The following is a 20,934-nucleotide window of genomic DNA, read 5'->3' on the forward strand; positions in this document are numbered from 1 at the left end:
TTTGTAGAACAGTCAATAGGAACGCCAACTCTCTGAAATCACCTGTGAATAATCAAGGTCTCCTGTCATGGACTAGATTTTCTAAAGTTTGAAAACAGACAAATATCTTCCCCCCAGCAGCACAGAAAATCTAAACAATCAGCACAGTCTCTAGGTGGGCACCCAAGATCTGTGTCACCAATTCAGTATCTGACCAAATGTCTCCCCTTCTGTTCTTGAGTTGTGATGTTTGATAATGGCCAGAAAAGTGTTTTTGCAGAACATTATGTTGTCACAGTGATAGTGACCTCAAGTTTAGTCATCTGTGTGAAAAGTTGTCATAATTAGCATATGAATGAGTTATGGCCAAAAACGTGTTTTGTGAGGTCACAGTGACCTTGACCTTTGACCCTCGACCACCAATTCTAGTCAGTTCACCACTGAGTCCGCATTGACATTTGTGCCAAATTTCAAGGAATGTCCTCCAGGTGTTCTTGAGATATCGCATTCCCAAGAACGAGATGGACGCAAGGTCACAGTGACACTAGTCTGAGTGGGTGGAAGTTCGCTGCATAGATCAGCCTCTCATTGGGCGGAACGAGCCACCCGCTGAAGTCCCGCCCTACCACCTCCGGTTGTGTAGCAGTTTTCAACCATTTTCAACACGTCCTTTACTAACTTTTGCGGTGTTTGGTCTTGCGGGGTTGTAGCCATTTTTCTGCCATGGTTCGCGTCCTGTAGGCGATATTTTTGTGGGCGTGTTACACCAAAACCTGTTTCCCCCCGGCAATATGTTTGTAAGCGCACTGTTGCTGTGGCACCACCCAGAACTATTGTGATTGGTTGAAAGAAATACAAGCAGCCGGGGCATTTTTTTCTCCAATCTTAAAGTGAGAGTCGGCCCAGCTTTCTTTTCTTGAGAAAGGTCTGGTGAGCGAGACTACAGTGACACTGACCTTCAACCACCAAAGTAGTTCATTCTTGAGTCCAACTAGACGTTTGTGCCAAATTTGAAAAAAATGAGATATCTTGTTCACAAGAATGTCACGGACAGATGGACAACCAGAATACACATTGCCTCCAGCCCGGCCATCACTGACACTGCCTACCCCTGCTTTCAATTTTATACTACAGATTAGTTACCTGTAAGACTCCATGAGGTGTCTTCTTATAACCACACTTAACGAGATATAACTCTAATAGTAACTTTAAATATTTCTAAGTTCATAACATCTGTTCATTGTTCCCATAAGGACGGCCAGGACTGTCCGGGTTTCCATTACAGACTAAAAACTCCACCAGTGGTGTAGGAACTTATCACTGAAACCAGCTGTTGCAGACCTCTGTAGCACATGCTTGTGCCATGACTGAACCTCTTTTAGGACTGAAATGGTAAAACTCCACATCTGTGAATTTGTTTTAACTGTTTGCATGTTAACTGATCTGCTTCCATCGAGGCATTTTGTAATTTATTTTAATCAACTTTATAAATCCTGATCCTTTGTCCATTGTATTGCCTGCAAGGCTCTCTGGGTGCACCAGCTGTAAGAAATGACCTGCAGTGCCACCTTCGTGTAAACACTTGAACCTGTTCCTTAACGTGTGGCACGCGAGCAAACCCTTGAGTGGTATGAAAAAAAATACAGCAGCCAACAGTTTTTACAGAGGAGCTCCACGTTGAGTGAGTTCATCCGCAGAAGTGAGCACAGCAGCTCTGGGAAACAACAAAGAAAAACAGCTGCTTTGCCTCTATTTCAGCAATGTTTCGCAGGTGCACCACCACCTTTTAAGTGCTCGCATTGATTGAATACTGCTTTTGAACTTGTGTATTTTGTTCAAGCTGGGGATTGAGGCTATCTAAATGCTGCCCAAACCTCCCCGCTACAACCATTACACACACACACTCCTCTCTGCATGGATAATACATGCTGTAACATGGACAATAAGTGTATTAGATTTATTTATGTAGCTCCACATTAGAAGTGGCTGTACTGTATTATGTAGGAAAATATAACAATTCAATCAGGATTCGAACTCGGCAGCTATTCAATATTAAATGACTCAGATCTGTATCAGGGTCACATACACATGATCAGTACATCCCTAATCTGTGTCATCATAGAGCTGCTAACAATGCTAAGTGAAATTGAATATGCATGAGCAAAATGTTGCCCACCTGATAGAAGAGTAACAGGTGAAACAAAAATATGGTTAAAAATATCCTGTCCAATTATCCAAATGAACATTAGGGTTTCATATCCCTCTTTAATTTATTTGTTACCCGAGGCTAAATTCTACATTATCTTATCTGTCAGACGACTAAAACGTAGCAATTTTGGGCCACACGCTCAAACCACACAACCGTAAAAATAATCTGATTTATGAGACATCAGTAGAGGTGAAGATTATCTCTGGATAGGCGAACTAGAAAACACTTTCCATTAATCTAACAGGTGTTACATTAACCCTCAGCCAAGTTATCATGCAGAACAACTAGAGTTTGGCTTCCGTGCGATTAGGATGCTCCGACTGATATCAGAGGGCAGAAGTAGATGCAGTTCTGTATCTTGCCAACAGCAACAATCCAGTCCAGCTTTGTGTAAAATAGCTGTTAAGATGCTCTATTGACCTAAAATAGATTTCCATTATTTTTTAATCTTGTACTGTGAAGACTTTGTACACAAAGCTCTGACTGATGGGGTTATCTGTGCAGTGTGAAAGAATTGTGAATATGTATATCGTCAATAAAGAGTACAACAAAAAGACAAATAATTTTAAGAAGTAACACTGCAAAAGAAAAATTATAATAAATCAAACACTAATGCATCAAAACACTCAAACCGGCTGCAAATACAAAAAAAAGACCAGAAACATTTGTTATAATGGTGTCACGAATGCCAGAATTCTAAACACTGATAGAATACTAAAACAACAATACTTGATGCTTCTTTGATACCACAGAAACAAGAATTTAAAAAGTCTTCAGCACACAAAATAGCATCTTTTTAATTAACAACCTGCACACAGTGCTGGTACAGCTTTTGAAAAACAGTGACTGCGTTTACACACACAATTAAATTCCTCTTTTATTCAGAATATGACAATATTCTGAATTTAATAAAAGAAAAAATAAAGCATCTTCTGTTTGGATTTTCTGAATTAGGCCTTTTTCTGAATGTAGCATTTTCCAACGCTGGATGCGTTGGCATTATCCAGGTTTTAGGAGCACACTGGACATGTACACAGAGCACTCGCAGTGTGCGTCTCAGTTGGTGTTTTTACCACAGTTTGTGACACGCAGCTTCTTGTCTGTTTACTGTCAGCTCTGTGCGTTGCACACAAACCAACTGGCCAAAAGCTGGAAAGCTGGTGTGCATGCCCAAAGGAAAATATTTCTAGTCGAAAGGAGAAACACACCTACTTTTAAACACTGTCAGACTTGGATATTAACAGGAATTTGGATGTTTTAATATCGCCGACCTTTTCAAGAGTGTGTTTAAAGGACTGAAAGAGGGAGGCTGTGTTCATGCGGTCCAACAAGTCCACCACCGGAGGAAATCTGTGACAAAAAAATCCTATTTTGATGCAAAGAAGCAAAATGGCACAAGTGGCTCCAGCTGTTCCACTTGGCCATATTTTGATAAGACAAATGACATGTTAAGGCATGTTAATCGGGCGTATGCATGGCTGCTATAAACGGGAGTATTAGTAAAATATTCATTTTCATTAGCCATGTAAACAGCTTAGTCAATATATTTCGAAATAAGGGCAAAAAATGAAATATTTTGTGCATGCAAATGTAGTCAGTGACAGGTCTCTCGCTGGCTGTTCTGACATCCACTCACATAGTGCTGCCTGTTTGTGCCCCTGCCTCCAGTCACGTGGTGGGTTCGTTGCCTGAGAGAATGCCGTTAGCAGCCACAGCTTGAGGACTAATTGATTTCCATCCCCCTTATTTCATCTGTGCAGCCTTGGCTTGAAAATCTTTTTTGTAACCACTGTACTTTTGATACTATGGAATGTGTAATTAACGGATATCATAGAATTTTCAGAACGTGGTATTGAAAACTTTAATTTGTTAACAGATGGACAAATCGCATCTTCTGTGTTCAGTCGCAGTCAAACCAGGACAGGCCGCCTCTTCTCCGGTGTCTCTTAGATTCTGACAGATGGGATTCAGGGGCAGAGTCCAGTGCACTTCAGCCTCCCCACCTCTCAGATAAACACCTCATTAGTCTTTAGTGCAGTCTGGCCTCAGCACCAGCTGCCCTCGCCAACACCAGGTTTACATGACTCAGACGCCATTTCCACTGGCTGACCAACTCTCTTGTCAGTCATGGCTGCAACACAAAGCTGAAATGCTACTGTGTGTATGCTACTGTTCCTCTTCTTTAATACTAATACTTGTCTCCTTTTGCTTCCCATGCTTCCTAAGCCTGCTCCCTTCCTCTACTTAGAGGAAGACTCACAGTACTGAGTCAGAGAGGGCAGCTTGGGTTATGTTGACAGCTGCGGCTGCCAAACCTCCCCAATTTAACAGGGCAGGGGTGATAACACACTACTGAGGCCAGATTTACATTTGTCATGCTCACGTGCAAACACAAATAGAGATCATGCCCCACCTCCCTGCATTTAACTAAAAGTATTAAAGAAAAAAAATCATCTATGGCTTGGATTAGATTACCATTTAGTCTACAGCTGTCTGGAGAAAAACACTGACTCCTTTTTGTTTTGTCACTCCTGCCAGTACTCAACGACAGACCATGTTTCCCCCGCTCAGAAGATCAACCAATCAAGATGACTAAGCTCACAGAGGCGGAATTCCTGTGCCTTTGGGAGGCGTAACATCCTCTCACCAAAACGCCACGCACCTCACCAAGAGCTGCTCTCATCTAAGATTCTGTCACAAAAAGATCAGAGCGGTATTTATCACGAGCCGCGAGCCCCACTTCAGCTTCTGCATGCAAAAGTCAATGTAATGGTAATAACAGTGGTACAATCGAAATCATCTCTGTGGCTATTCACCTAGTGCCACTGATGTGGAAAACACTCTCCAGGCACACGTGCTTGATTAAACACATACAAATGTGACTTGGCATGAGGTGCCAAAACGCACCTGCGGCTGGCTTGGAAAGAAACAAACCTCAATCGTTTGAAAAACTGCAGCTCGACTGAAGGATGATCTACTTGGATATCAATAAGTCATACACAGGTATCACATTGGATGACAACCTAAATTTATTCCAATCATAAGAGCTGTTTACCCTCCAGAAAGGAACAGTCCTTTGTGGTGATGGTTCACCAGTGTTGTTGGCCACAAAGTACTTATGTCCTGGCTGTTGAATCACACAGTTTAAACAGCGTACTAGCACCTCAGTGATTACTTTATGTGGGGAAGTGCCAAACTGATTTTTCAGTCCTGATACCCTGGCTTTGGGTATCAGCCGATACCGAGTACCAACCCAACACCAGTGTTTAACATAAGCTGCATGCCTCACTGTGTGGAAGCGACTGGGATCATTCTTCCATGTTTAAGGCAACATCAAGCCTAACTTAAACATTGCTATCTTCATTTTGTAAAACAAAATGTAACACATAAATAGATATAAATTGGAAATACCGCCAAACAGTTGTTAATGTTTGAGCAGTTGTTTATTAGCTCCCTCATGGGTCTACGGCATGCTGCTGACTCATGACGTTTTATGTGCATGTGTAATCAGACGTAAATACCAAATTGACCATTGTCACAGATACCCCATCTGACTGTTTGAGTCAGTATCGGCCCGACATCCGATATCAGTATCAGATTGGTGCATCTCTAATTTAAAGGTCCATTTTGTACACTTTTTCAGTGTTTTCTTTGAAGTTTTGATTTCCATAAGAAGATATATTTGTGTTTTTAAGCATGATTAAATGTCCTTTCTTGTGCTTTTCTCTGGAACTGGAGCAAGAGCAGGGTGTTTTGTGTCGGTCTCATCAACATGAATGAGCCTCTCTTCTGACTGGCTGGCTGTTTTCGGATTGACGCACAGGCCAGGCCAACCACAAAAATGGAATGTAGCCTACTGTAGCTTTTACTGGTAAATGCACATGCCGATGGCCAACACTAAGGCTGTGTCAGGGTTCCTACAGCTAAAGGAAAGCTACATTTAAGACCTTTTAGGACTTTTCAATGCTACTTGGAATTAAATTTAAGACTAATTTTACAAACAATACTGGAGGAAAATAATATAAACAGACTTAAATTACTAAGGGTTGGGGGACAGTTTTTCCCAAATATTTATTGTAACACATAACATGACCTTTTTGGTCAAGTTAAAAAGTTAGATTATCTACTTCAAATGTTTAACAAAAATTCAAACTTTCTGGAGGGGAACACATGGAAAACAACAATCATATAACATCATCATAACCATATCAATTTGTTTTTTCCTTGAAAAAAGCATGTTCATTTGTCATTTGATGGGATGTGGTAAATTTGTAGATTTGTAGATTTATTTATTTTTTAAATAATCAGGGACAGTACATATTAATAAACACTTTGTGTAAATATGCAGGATTATAGCCAGTGGCTAATTTCCATCCTTTGTCCCAAGTATATGAGTGTTGTCGGTTCCTCTATTCTGATATGTGTGATGTTAATGTGAGAGGCATTTGGTAAATAATTTAAAAAAATAAATATTATCAATTATTTTGATATTTTACAATACAATGTCAGAAAAATGCATTTCTTCCAATGTCTGCATTTTTAGACTTTAAAAAAAATTATTTAAAACCAATTTACGCCTTATTCTTAGATTAACAGATTCAATGCCTCTTTAGACACCTTTTTAGGCTGTTGCCTTTATTACAGTACAGCTGGAGAGTAACAGGAGAGGGGGGGAGAGAGAATGGGGATGACAAGAGGCAAAGGACTGCTGGAATCAAACGTGAGCCACTGCATAAGGATTCAGCCTACATGGGGCACATGCTCTACCCACTGAGCTAGAGGTTGCCTCACCTTTTGAGACATTTTAAGGATATGTGAGAACTCTGGCTGTACCAAATACTTTGAAGCTTCTAAGCTTCATTACTAAAGTTGACGTGTGGATTTTAAATCAACGTACAAATGCTGCACAGTCTATTCTGTTTAAACCTGATTTTTCTGCATAGTTGTGGATTTTTTCCAACTTGTGAGATCCAGACATTTTCAATAACTCCAGATAATTGTAAGGTCCAAAAGTTAAAATGTATTTAAAAAGATAGATGTAGTTATTTCCTTAATTCGCAAAATGTTTTTATCTAACACAATATTCCAGTTCGATCTATATTTGCTGGCCTTTAGCTTTTCAGAAACAACATTTTTACTGCGATCAAAAAGCTTACTGCATACAAAGGGAGGCTTGCACCTGTATTAACATGAAGGTCTAGCAGCACCTCCATAAATAACATTTATTCATTTAAGAAAGTTAATTCAATAAAAAAGACTAACTCATTCAATATGATGAATAACTTGATTCAAATTGTGGATTTTGTTTGGGTTTTGTGTGTGTGTGTGTGTGTGTGTGTGTGTGTGTGTGTGTCTCTGTGTGTGTGTGTGTGTGTGTGGTGGGGGGGGTTAGACATTCAAAGCTTAATTAGAAAACCTCAATAGAAGCTTCAAATATACAAAATAATATTCAGTACAGCCCTAACCACTGCTGAGGAAAATGTTATCCGACCTTACATGTTTAACTCAGCGTCAGACCCCAAATGGGAAATGGCAAGAGACAACCAACCACCTCCCCAAACTCGCTTACAACAGAATGGTAATTTACATTTTTTTTTTGGACTTCCTAGTCAGGGAACAAACAGACGATGCTGCGACATTAAGTCACAGCTTTGAAATCATTCAAAACAAAATATACTGGGGTGACACCGGCAACAGCAGAATGAGATCAGTTTCTGCTCAATAAAGACTCTCAGGTCATGAAAAATTTAACAGCCAACTCCACAGAGCGCTAGTTGAAAATAAGCTGCTGCTGCTTATAGTGCATTTCTTGGACAGCCTGAGTGACTATAGCATTTTCATTCTACAACTCAGTAAAAGGCGCTCTCAGAAGGTAAAAGCGGATTGTAATTCACTGTGGTGTACAGCCTCACTTTATATCAGTCATCAGGGAGAGGCTCAAGGAATCCCTGGTCATTTGCTCAACAGACCACAGGCTATTTCTGAGAGGCTGTCCCATGGAAGCATGCTAATTTACTAAGACACACTTACACCAGTCTCTGCAAATATTGTTCCTGCCTCTCGTTCAACAAAGCCAATGTGAATGTCACATTCACAAATGTTTCCGACTCAGAGAAGCAGCAGATTCACAAGTCTCACCCTTGCTGAACATTTACCTACGTATTTGCATGGTCAGCCAATAGTTACAATGTTTTAATGAGTCTTGTGTTAGTGGAGGAGTCATTTATTCTAGCTCCATCATCTTTCAGCTCAAATCCATTTTTGGAATATCAAGATTTTATCCAGATTATTTGTAGAAAGTCTGGACAAGAAATTTTTTTTTTGGAGGTGCTTTGGCAGGGTTTCCCATACATTCATTCATTCATTCAATTGAAACATTAAAACTTGTGCTGCCACATTTTATTTTATTTTTTGATGCTGGACCATTCATTAGAAGTGTGATGTTGCAATATACTGTTCAGTTCATCACCATACTCTTGCAGCTCATAGCGTAATCTGGACACAGACAGAGCAGAGGAACATCAAACGCAGTGAAAATGAAACTTAACCCTTCATTGTGCTGGGTCTAAATGTTGGCTTTCACTCACAAACAGCTGCTCCTCTCATCCATCAATCCGATCTGATCAGCTCAACTGATCGATTACCCACCCCGCAACTCAAAACTCCACAAAAAGCTGCTAAGAAAAAACTGACTCATGAGGAATTCTGCCTGTGCTGTGTTCACGAACCGGCAAAAGCCTCTGAATTTAGAGAGGGGTCACCAAATGACACCCAAGGACACACAGCAACTTTCTACTTCACTTCCATCAAAATTAAAAGGCAAACCTTTCTATCTTCACCTTGCTGTTAACTTTTTCCTGCCTATTTCCCATCATCACTCATACACCAAAATAGTACCTTGTGTAAGAGTGTATCATCTAATTGTTTCTCGCGAATCTCCAGCTCAGGCACTGGAGATCCAATTAATTTACCATGAGTGGTTTATAACAGAGTTTCAGTTGCACAACAGTTCAAGATGATGTTAGGAACATAAAGTGGTTTATATTCAGCGGTGGTAACAGGTGAGGGTCAGTGGAAACAGGAAGGCATAACAGTTATATGCCTATAAAAAATCAAGTGTACTTGATTTCAGTTATTCTCATTCTGAGAATTACAATGTATTGATGTCTGCATAAGCATACAAAGCTGCACCTTTTTAAGTGTACAATTCAGGCACTAATCAGCGTTACTGAAATATTATAAACAATAGTTTGTGACCCATTATATTGTTCTATAATGAATAGGCTTGTAGGCCGAACAAAGGAACATGCAAGAGGCATGCAGGAAAGAATTAAGCTCCCTCCCGGCCTGGCTCACACGTACAATAATCCGGCTGTGAATCACCTCTTTGTCCAAACCAGAGTCACCACAATTCCAGTGACTGGTGCTTCAGCAGGAGTTGCCTTGGCAATGCCCTGGCAGCTTTATACTAGAAAAAAAAATAACAATCCTAATACCTTTTATTTATGCATTTATTCCCCAAAAATTAGGCCTGTGTTGCATATACACTCTTGCAGTATCACAAACAATTCAAACCAAGTGCAGAACTTTACATTAAAAAAAAACTCCGCTAATAAATCACTGATGGTTAAATCACAATGCAAATAATTTGCCCTGACCACTTATCAAACATGTGAACTTTAAAGTATGGCCAACTCCAAAATGCAAATGGACTATTTTTGCATATGCCTTCTGAATGATTTGTAGCAGTGCTCGCAATGTGGCCTCTGGGGGGGTTTTAGTACAATACGCTGATGTTATCTCAAGCTTCAACTTCCAGTAGCCATACAATACACTCAAATTAACCCTGCAATGATTCCCTCCATCCTTAACAATGAATACTTTTACAACCCTACAAGTTATCATGCTTACATCCTCATAAATCACACCATATTTACACTTTACTCATTTAAAGTTATTTAACCAAGTACATAGTTCCCAGGAATAGACACCTACGACTACATGCAGCCTACTGCTTCTGACCTGCTGGGAGTCTCTCTACAAATGCTTAAGTACGTACAATACCACCACATGCTGTTATCTCGTCTGAATGCAGGAATAACTCGACTAAACACATTTCACTCCCACGGCACGGCAATTTTCTTACAATCAGCTTTGATCAAAAGCTGTCTGAGCAGTTACTGTTTTGGCACACCAGCAATTTATACTGTGCTTCCATAAAGTTGGGGGGCTGTGGGGAGACACATTTAAAAGAGAATGGTAAAAATTGAAGCAGCAGAGGCAGACATATCATGAAAGTTCCTCTATAAAAAGGCTGAATCCTACATTACCCATAGTGCAACTCAGTAGCATTATTCATTAGACCTCCCATGCCTCCTAAATGCCCACGTCTTACATGCAACAGACCTCCAGTGTGGAACGCATGCTTTATGTTACACATTTCAAGTCTCAAGGGCAAGCTTATGACATCATCAGAGTTATTGTTCCTCCAGAGCCCCAGAAGACATTATACAACTGTTTTTACAGACTGAGTGGTACTCCTCATGACGATTAAACTAAGTAGTGGCCCTTTAATTTAATGCTACTACATATATGGTGAATCAATGCTTTGGTTGGCATATTGTCTCAGCACACACAGTTACATGCATGTAGACTACACCATTATGTTATTAATGAATGATTGATGGAGTGGATGGATGGTGCAGACATTATAACACAGTGCTTAAATCTGACATGGTGAAATATTTAGTATGGGCTTGGACTGCTGGTATAGATGCTTGAGACGCTTTTATTAAATCTTGTGTAGGTTACCAGGGTCATGGACAAAGCGCAACAGCCGAGAACATCTCCCGGATAACTTGTGCTTGAGCGGGGACTTTCTTTATTCCTGTTTGAACAAAGATATTTACCTGATATCTGCAGATTAAGTTAATTAAGATGTCAAACAATTACCAAAAAAATGAGTCCACTTTTAGTGTTTCTAATGTTTTGCACACAGTGTTAAAGTAATGTGTGCAGCTGACGGAGGCAGGCTGTGGCCCATAAGCCAGAGTGACATAAAATGCTAAATGAACATAATGAAAAGTTGTCCTAGTTACAGAGCAATTTACAGTTTAGGCATTGAGCAGATGCTGCTAATATACAGCGCAGTAAAAGAAGTGAGCGAGCATCAACAGTTCCAGATGACTCAGAGCACCATGAAAACAACAAATTGCGACAACATTAAACCAGAAATGTCAATGTGAAAACATCACTCCTGTCAGCAGTTAGGAAAATAAGCAAGTAGTGTACGCATAATAATCATCTAATAACAGCCCACTGCTATCCAGCTGGAGAGAATAATAACTGCAGAACGGTCATGGGCACTTACGGCAACAGTTTAATGACTTTTCACATATTTAGCTTTATTTAAGGAGACACTTGTAGGAAATTAAGCAGCAGAGTTAGCCTACGGTGTGAGCGAGGTTCTGCTAAACCCAATGGTTTCTGTATAATCTGTGCCTGGATGCTTGCTGTTCACTGGAATGCATTCCCAGTCATGAAACTCAGAACTCCATTGTCTTCCTGTGACACAAACAATTTATTACATAACCACAAATCATCACGCAGTTCAAGTCAGCGCTACTAGAAGGACAAGTATGAATGCAGGCGACAAAAATGGTTGTGAAGTAAAGAAAAGGCACCAGATCAAAAATGATTTCCTAATCTCTCATTCACAGTTTTCACCAAATTTATAATACAAAAACACATGTTGGCAACTATTTTAACACCTCATGATGCTTTAATACATTTTAATTGGATACTTTGGTAGACTGTCTGCTAGTAGTGGGTGCGGTAAAGTTTGATTAACCACAGCAAGCATAACATCATTAGAGCCAAAGTGACAGACTACAAATCATTACCAGACCAGCTTTTAATTTGTCCACCACTTACTCTCCGATCACAAAGTGCTCGCATCGTCTGTTCTGCTTCATGCTTTGTCCATGATCGTATTACACTATATATATTCTGTGCGCCAAATAAACATTTAGCTACTACTACAGGCACTTTTCAAAGTTTCTTAGATTTAGAAAACTTAAATGTCCCCAGAAGAAGCGCTTTGTGGAACAGCACGGTAAACAATAAACATCATGTAAACATAGAACAGAACAGAAAAACAACAAAAATCATTCACTAAATAAATAAGAAGTACACTACACATCCCTGTGTGTTGCATTGCTGGTCGCCACAGTGCAGCGCCTCCCTGATTCTGTATGTCACACATTTAACTTAACAGTGAAACAACCCTGCAGGTTATGACTCTATGTATGGCTCGCATGGCAACAAATGACAAGTTAAGACACAACAGCCTGCAGGCATTAACAGCAGCCACAACTATGATCCATTCAAACTATAAGAAAAGATTAAATAGCTTGCCTCACAGCCTATTTCCCCAAACAATGACAGCTGTGACTTTTCCAAATTGAATTTGGCTGGAGAAAACAATGCCAGAGCTTTGGAATAGTTTGCACATTTCACAGCTTATTTATTCCGTCATTCATATGTCATTACCACCATACTATTGATCAGACACTCTCTCTATGAACTCAGTTTTTTCAAATGAAATTCACATACATCACTTCACACCCAGGCCGTATCTCAGCATGTAATCCACTAACATTGCAGAACAAAGCACAACATCAAAATTACAATTTCCAATTTGTGTTTGCAAATACAGCTGGAGCCACTGGAAACTCAATATCATGCTTATCAAATAAATGTATTGCTTTGGCCTATGTCCAAGACACTCGCCTCGCTGTGTTTGAACAAGAGCAAAATTGACATTTAGTAAAAAGTTCACACCAGCCTTATTCATGAGAATAAAAGGATGAAGCTGTGCACATAAAATATTGATATTACATTTAACATTTCGTGTTTGATTTGCCTGGTTATGGCATGTTTATACAGGAGTTAAATGAAATTGAGCCGAGGCTAGTAGTAGTGCTCTAATTGAGTTCCCAGTGGCATTAAACACATGCAAAGAAAATGAATGAACATACCTTCATCTCTCTATGAGTCCTCTAGGTGACCAGTGTAACGAATCTGAGGCTGTAAACGGAGGTTGAAGAAGCTGTTAGACATTACAGACAGTGTGCCAACTTCAGTCTGCCACAACAAGACACGGTTATGTTATGATGACATCACTTCTGCTGCTACACTGCTGGATGCCATGGAAAAGCTGGGCGGCAGGCTCACACTTTACATTGCTTACAAAAACACATCCTCTGGGATTGTTGGTGTCATTGTGAACTGCAGCTGCAATTGATTTAAGGAGAACTTTAAGGATCCTTTGCTTAAATAATCCAGACGTAGGCTAATGGTATGTGTGCTCGAGCTTTCGAGCCACATTCCCAAAAATATCTGTGTTGCAAAGTAAACCGTGGCAGGCTGATCACTCTCATTCGCAGAGCCCTTAAAGCCGTTTATGTAATGCCTAGTGTGCTGTAGTCAGCCAGTCAGCAGCCAGACTCGGCTTGTGGCAACGAAGGGGCGAGCAAACACAAAGTAACTAGTCGCTGGCCTCCCTCCGTCTGCACAAATGCACGGATAATGAAGTAGTTTAGGATAAAGTGGGAGATACAGTAAACGCCGCACGGTGCTCGGTGCTGTGAGTACGGCAGCGTGGTGTGCCTGCTGTCTGCACTGCACTGACTATACCAACACTACAGCAGAGGATGACGCCATTTCTGTAGCTGACAGTCGGCTAAAAAGGAGAACACTTCAGCGCACAAACACTGGAAATTGCGGGAGCGGTGGTCGCCATTCACCTGCCCCTGTCGGAGCCATTTCTCTCTCGGAGACGAAGCGCTCGGTTTTTACAGAAAAACCTCCCCGAGACGGCTCATTTTCGTTTTCGCTTCTCTCTTCCCTTGTCTCGGTGCGCTGCTGCTCTCTGCGGAGAGTACACTCGACAGCAAAAACACAGCGATAACAACACTGCTCACGGGCAAGGCACCAAAGCAGACCTTTATAGACATGTCACATTAAAGCTGCGTCGTAATAACAGCGTCAAGTTGAACAAAGTGAGAGCCAGCCCTGCTTAAAGTCACTTTCTTCCCTCACAAAATGTTCTCTTTATCGGCTGGTCTGGCGTTTCGCTGACTGTTCACTGTTGAGTGAGGTTGCCTCTGACAAAGAAACAAGTCGACGAAACGGTTCGCAACAAGGTCAAGCTCGAGGAAGACTTGCAACGCGGCGACATCGCGTTAATACCTCCAACATTTTATTGTTACAGCAGAAGCCAAGGTCGCAGCCCTCATTTGAGGCTCTCGGTCGCGGTGAATGATCGCGGAGGATACAATGTCATCCGCCCCAGACAATTTGCCAAACCAGCCGCTGCAAGTGAGTGATTGACCACCACCGAAAATAATGCACATACACATCCCGAGCCTCCCCCCGTCCTAAAACCTGGTTAACTAAAGCGTCGAGCCCATTTAAAGCTCCTCAGTGCCCAGACAGTTTGTCAGCAGTGATGTTGCCAGTTACGGAAATGTGCAAAATACTGGTCACGCACACACACAGCATTGAGAATGAGGGGGAAAATAGTCCACATCGCATCTGGTCATATAACTGATCAAACGGCTGAGTTCCTTGATATACGGTATCTGGTCCAGCCTACACTGGACAAGTCAATCGTGAGAAGCTAACGAGACTGGCGGCACAAAAGAAAAGCCTGACAATGCAATTTACCTGTTAAACTACACCGTTTAGTCGCGGCTCGACAAATCACATCCTGCAGCGATGTCAAGCTCACACGGGTCGCCGATCGTTTCGTGTAATATCACTTTTGACGGCTATTAGGGAACACCATGACAGGCGCTGCTCGACGACAGCCTCTCGGAGGATTCCTCCGCTCAACAACACAACACTCCGGTGCTTGTCCAGTAGCCTCGAAACTATTCAACCCCGGAGTAACGTAGCATAACCTTTCACTGTGCTCATCAGCTTAATTTGCCTGGCTATAGCATAACTTTGCTATCGAGCTGACCAAGTTTTTTCCTCTAATCTCGGCCGTCAGCTTTTTTAGCTGTCCGGTGGTCTAATTCATTCATTCCCTAAAATCCCCCTTAAACACATCACAGCATTAGTTAACAAGTTAGCTAACGTCAAGGTTGGCTTGGTAGCAGCAGGGAAGCAAGCTAGTGAAAATGTTCAAAATAGCGATGGCTCTGGCGAACAAAAGCAGGCTTACCTATGCTGTCAAGTTGAGAAACACCTCTGTTCGTCGACGAAAGTGTATTAGTAATCCATAGGAACATTTATGTGAGCAATCTGACAGGTTTTAACGTCGTCCGTTGGCCCCTGGTTGATGTTGGATGCGGATGGGTAAAAGTCGGTTTTCGCAGAGCGCTGCTGTTTGCCTTGTTGAGTAGCTCCTCTAGCCTAGCTCTTTCTGTGATCCTCTCCCCGCCTCCCGAGGATGATTGACGGGCGGTTAAGCCTCGCCTTCCTATGAGATACGCTCGCTCATTGGACGATACAGGGAGGGGAAACGCCTTAGCAGCACAGGATTGGCTGATCGACGAGAAAAATATCCATGGTAAGGTTGTGCGAAGTAATCTTTTTTTTTTTCAAACTTTATTGAACACATACAATACATGGAGTATGTACATTCCAGATTTTCATTGTAAAAGTTGTAGAAAATAAATTACATGATATAAAAATAACGGAAGGTAAATCAAATTGCACAACCAAATGAATAATGTATGTAGGAAACAAAAACACTGAGGGTCTGCTAAACAGATGGAATAAAATTGAAATGTCTAAATAATCTTAATAGTTTTTGCCTAGCTACAATATTTGAGTTTTAAATTTTTGACGGTACTTAAGTATGTTTTATAATCGGTATCTTTATAAATGTAAAAAGGGGGGTAGACTTTCAGGCTGAATCATTTTATGTGTATAATATTTTGCGAAAAATAATTATCAAGTTAATTCATCCGTCGAGAAATTGGGATTGTTAGTGTTAGTGTGACATCTTTTGCAAAATATTTTGAAAGGTTTCTTTGTAAATAAAACCAAACAGAAGTGGCATGAAGTCAATCTACAAACACATGTTCATTTTTTTCCTCTTCATAATTACAAAAAGTGCATCAGTTGTTGACATTTAGTTGGAAATTACAAGATTAGCTTTTACTACGTGTGGACAATCTTAAATAGAAACTCCTTGATGCTTCTTGATGTATATAAATATGAGGGAAAACAAATATAGTGTTCAATTGTTTTCTATTCAAATATAATAGTAGTAATATGCTTAAGATTACTTCCAGTAAAAGCTTCAGTGCACTTTCTGTCAGATATAGAGACCCCATTAATAGTGAGGGGGACGTTCACTTAAAGACAGTGCATCAAGAGGTATGTTTTGTCCATAAAAAACTGAATTTCCCCTCAGGGGGATTAGTATATAGAATATAAAAAATAATAATAAAAAAAAGATACTCTACCGTTAGATACTGACTTTATAACCATATCAAACTCCTGACGAGATATAGCCTACATTATATTTGTCAGAGAAAGCCTCATAATTAAATAATTCACCCTTAACATTCAAAAGTTGCTTTACTGTATCAGTGTTGTTGTGTACAAAGCAGTAATCCTACTGGGTTGTTCTCACAATACAGATTAAAAAAAAACTGCTGAAAAACTACAACCCCCAGTGTTAGAGCACATGTGTGTGTTCGATATGTACTACGGGCTGTCCCGACAAGACGTATGTTTGTTTTTCCGATTTCCTTACATGCCGGAAGCTTTTACCGGGCAATGTCAAAACATAACTGCAACACACAACGTGCGAGGCACCCATGTTACATTCCGCACCCACTCTGCGCGTGCTCTGTAACGACACTGGAGCATATATAGGTGGCTCATCATAACTAGCCTGTCTTGAAAAGTGTCTGTGCTCTGCGTTGCAATAACGGTGTTAGCTTAGCATAGCATCTGGTGAATTGGCCAGTAACACACGGACCCAAAAATGGTATGAATGTGTGGATGTGACGGTGGTATCGCGTGCCCTAGTCGACCAGCGTTGAAATGGAAGTTTTTATTTTGAAAAAGAATGAAAGAAATGGCCAGCGGTGGTTTACCGGCGCGGTTTTGTTAGCCTGCTAATGCTAGCTAACTAGCAGCCTGGCTAACAGGAACACAGGAGGCAAGTCAGCAGACTGACAAGCGGCAGCCAAGGTGGGTGGAGTTAAGAACACTTCAAAAATAGATTGTCTCTATATGTCACAGCAGCAATTTAGTTTTGTGTGTATGTGTATGTGTGTGTGTAATGTGGGTCACTGTGTAATTAAATATATATTGATGCTGTTTAAGTTTCCACTTAAAGCGATACACATTGTCAACATGATGGGAAAAGTTCCTGCAAAATTTAACTTTACAAAAACCTGTCCTTCCTTAAAATTCAACATTTTTTTAATACTTTACACAGGCTTTTTGAATGAATCTCAATATCATAACAATCCAAAGTGATAATATGGAATAAATCAGGGGTGTCACAGTCATTTTAGTTCATGTGCCACATACAGCATAAACTGGAAAACCCATTGCAAAGTAACTTACAAATTTTCTCCTGTAAAGAAGTAACGTTACAAGCACATACAAAAAAGCACAATCCATTTAAAACAGATGACGAACAGCCTGAGATGTCTTAAAAAAATAAGTGCAATTTCAACAATATGTCTCAATTTTTCTACATTCAGTCAGGCTACTCGTGTAGTAATGCTGGCATCACCACACCAAACTAAAATGGAAGCTATTGAGGAAGCAGGTTAAGTTATCCTCTGCCTTACAAACCAACTACATATCAAAAGTTTTTGTAGTGCCTTAGCAATAGATTATATTTTTACCGAAGTGGCCGACTGGCAATACTTTTGCACAATGTTCAGTATGTTTAAATAATAACCATAATAAGTAAAACATTTTTAGAGAACTGTATACAGGTCAGGGTGGAAACCCCCCTGCAGCAGCACTTAACATGAAGCAGGCTGCTCACTTTATAACTTGCTCCTGAAACCTGGCACCTCTTAGCTTTCACAAGTGCATCTAATATTAAGTGTGCATCCAGTGGGGCAGATTGGAGCTTTTGGAGGGCTGGTTCTGGCTGCTGCATGCTCGACACCCCTGAAATAGATAAACTGAACTGAGTAATGGTTTTGTTTTAAAGTGAAATTGACACATTTGATAGAAAATGACCTAGATTATGATCATTCTACTAGTTAGGCACTTGTTGCAGATAAGACGAGGATAAAAATGTGTATTTGTTTTACATTTGTTTTCCATGTCACACCAAATAATATAAAGTGGGGAATTGAACTGTACACCCAATTACCAGCTGCAGGGCTGTGTTAGACACAGCACCTCTTAAACCAGTAACTATCTACATGCTAGAAAAGCAATGATGACTCATCAGCAAATAATATTGCGTGACAAGAGATCACATCTTGCTGATATAATATTGCACTGTCTCTTTGTGGAAATTGAATGCAGCATTGTGTTATTTGATAGAAAATGTCCTGGCAGTCACATAATTTGATTTTAATGTGAGGTTAATGTTAACATTTGATCACAAGCTGAGCTGCAGTGAATGGCCACCTTCTTTAATAATATTTTCTATAATAATAATAAGATTTTTTAGGTTGATAGCCTTATAGATGCTTCTGATGTGACAGGTTGTAAATGATCTAGTGTGGGCCTTTTAGGAAATAAAACCCAAAGTGGCATTTAATGTAAAAGATAAATGATTTTCTCTTAGTGTGATCACTAGCTGTCAGACAACCTAACTCTTCTGTTTTTATTGCTACATCACTCGTCACCAGTTCCCGTGAGTCATCAGTAATGGGATTTTTTTAAACTTATCCAATCATGTGATCAGTGTGTCACCATGCACAAGGAGATTTTTCACGGATCTGCACATGGGTCTGACACTATGCATTACATCAATGAAATATTTCTTTAGGTTTGTCAGAACCTCAAATTTTCTTGTTTAGTGTAGATGAGTTGCAGCACTTTTAATGTTAAGCTTTACAAACAACACATTTGTTCGCTTTATGCTCTCAATGCATTTGTGTCTCAGTTGTGTGCTTGTTTAAAGGGCTATTATAATAAAAGCGTGGAAGTATCACTCATGAATGATACCCACACAGTCCCTCTGTATTCTGCTGCTAAGTGCGTAGCAGCATTTTGCAGTTATGTCTCTGTCACTTAAATCAAGATGGCTTTCGAGTCTGACATTGTTTCTGTCATGTCAACACACTCCTTTCTGCAATTTCTTCAAGTCAGTCTACTCAACACTTCCCTAATTTGTCGGTTAAGAGCCAGCTTTACATTTGGTGCTATCAGAGCTCAATAATATCACCATTACTATTTAACTTATTTATGTTTCTTGTCCTCAATGTAGATTTGTACAAAACTGAAGCAATGGATGGCACCTCGGAAGCCGCCTCGGAAGCCGCCTCTGAGCGCTTTCTCCTGGAACCATACAAGTACTTGTTGCAGCTACCTGGTGAGTCTTTTTCCATGTCAGTGACTGCAGAGGGGTGGAGGAGACATGTATGGAGGCATGCAGCTAAATGTCATGAAAAGCCATGTATACTGCTGATGAGCCCTAAGGCCTGTTTTACGGTTCAGTATATTTCTGAAAACGGGTATATATCTTTGCGTTTGCACCTATCATTTACACGTAACCAGCGTTTTTCTCAACAAAAAACGGAGATTTTCAAAAACGGCTTCCAAAGTGAAAGTTTTTAAAAATATCCGTTTCTGTGGAGACGTGTAAACAGGATAGATGAAGATTTTGGAAAACGATGATGTTGCAACCCAGTTCGCGCATGCCCAGTAGGCGACCAGTAACCACAACAACAATGGCGGATATATGCCGGGTTGTTTACGTTTTGTTAGCACTTTTGAGACTACTTACGAGCTTACAAATGAATTTAGCACTGCTGCATCAACATCACCGCTACATCGGTGCACAAAGACGTCTGCTGTGCCCAATATTAGTAAGAGAATAGCAGCTAACTGTGCTATATAAGGTTAGAATGTAGTTTATCATCGTTTTTATCACTAGCGCCAAGAGGAAAACAAATCACTGTGCAAGCGCAGGAAGTTCTATGGTGTTTGACATATGGCGTATCGCCACCTACTGGCCTGGCATGCTAATTGCAGCAAGAGCTACCGTTTTCACAACTGATCTTGTAGACCCGGAATTTTTTTAATACAGGATAAATAAAAATCTGTTTTTATTTATATCGGTATCCGTGTAAACAAGGCCCTAGAGTGACACTGAGCCCTGACCTGCTCACTTCTTGTTTGTCACACTGGATCATAGCATCAGCGAAATGCCTGAAATGATGAATGTGATGAATTGGCTCTAGTGTACACACACAGCAGACATAAAGTTTATGTTGCATAAGATGAGTGTTTTTCATCTTGCTGGTCAAGGCTAACACCTAGCTATGTGTAACTAGGAGATGCTGCTTAATTTCAATGAAGTGTTTATATGTGTGTATATATGTGTATGTATATATATATATATATATATATATATATATATATATATATATACACATACAGTGGTGTGAAAAAGTGTTTGCCCCCTTCCTGATTTCTTACTTTTTTGCATGTTTTCCGCACTTAAATGTTTCAGATCATCAAACAAATTTAAACATTAGTCAAAGATAACACAAGTAAACACAAAATGCAGTTTT

General features: G+C 40.3%; 2 protein-coding genes across 5 annotated transcripts in view; one reads left to right on the plus strand and one right to left on the minus strand.

Annotated features, from left to right (window-relative positions):
* Positions 1-15,642, minus strand: part of arid4b (AT-rich interaction domain 4B) — a 49,582-nt gene extending 33,940 nt beyond the window's left edge. For 2 of the 3 annotated variants that reach the window (XM_050070995.1, XM_050070993.1), the window contains exons 1-2: positions 15,420-15,642; positions 13,228-13,276 (exon numbers count right to left, since the gene is read on the minus strand). In XM_050070995.1, the coding sequence (XP_049926952.1) occupies positions 13,228-13,233 (6 nt within the window). In that variant the 5' untranslated portion in view covers positions 13,234-13,276; positions 15,420-15,642. The remainder of the gene's footprint in view (positions 1-13,227; positions 13,277-15,419) is intronic. The other variant, XM_050070996.1, reaches the window with a different exon arrangement.
* A 1,363-nt stretch (positions 15,643-17,005) lies between these two features.
* ggps1 (geranylgeranyl diphosphate synthase 1) overlaps positions 17,006-20,934 on the plus strand; it is a 17,408-nt gene continuing 13,479 nt past the window's right edge. Inside the window, exons 1-2 of one of the 2 annotated variants that reach the window (XM_050071635.1) lie at positions 17,006-17,407; positions 19,626-19,730. Coding sequence is in view for 1 of the 2 variants with exons in the window: in XM_050071634.1 (XP_049927591.1) it covers positions 19,646-19,730 (85 nt within the window). In the remaining variant the exon portion in view is untranslated. The remainder of the gene's footprint in view (positions 17,408-19,625; positions 19,731-20,934) is intronic. The other variant, XM_050071634.1, reaches the window with a different exon arrangement.

Source organism: Epinephelus moara, chromosome 19 (genome assembly GCF_006386435.1).
Source record: "Epinephelus moara isolate mb chromosome 19, YSFRI_EMoa_1.0, whole genome shotgun sequence".
Classification (NCBI taxonomy): Eukaryota; Metazoa; Chordata; class Actinopteri; order Perciformes; family Serranidae; genus Epinephelus; species Epinephelus moara.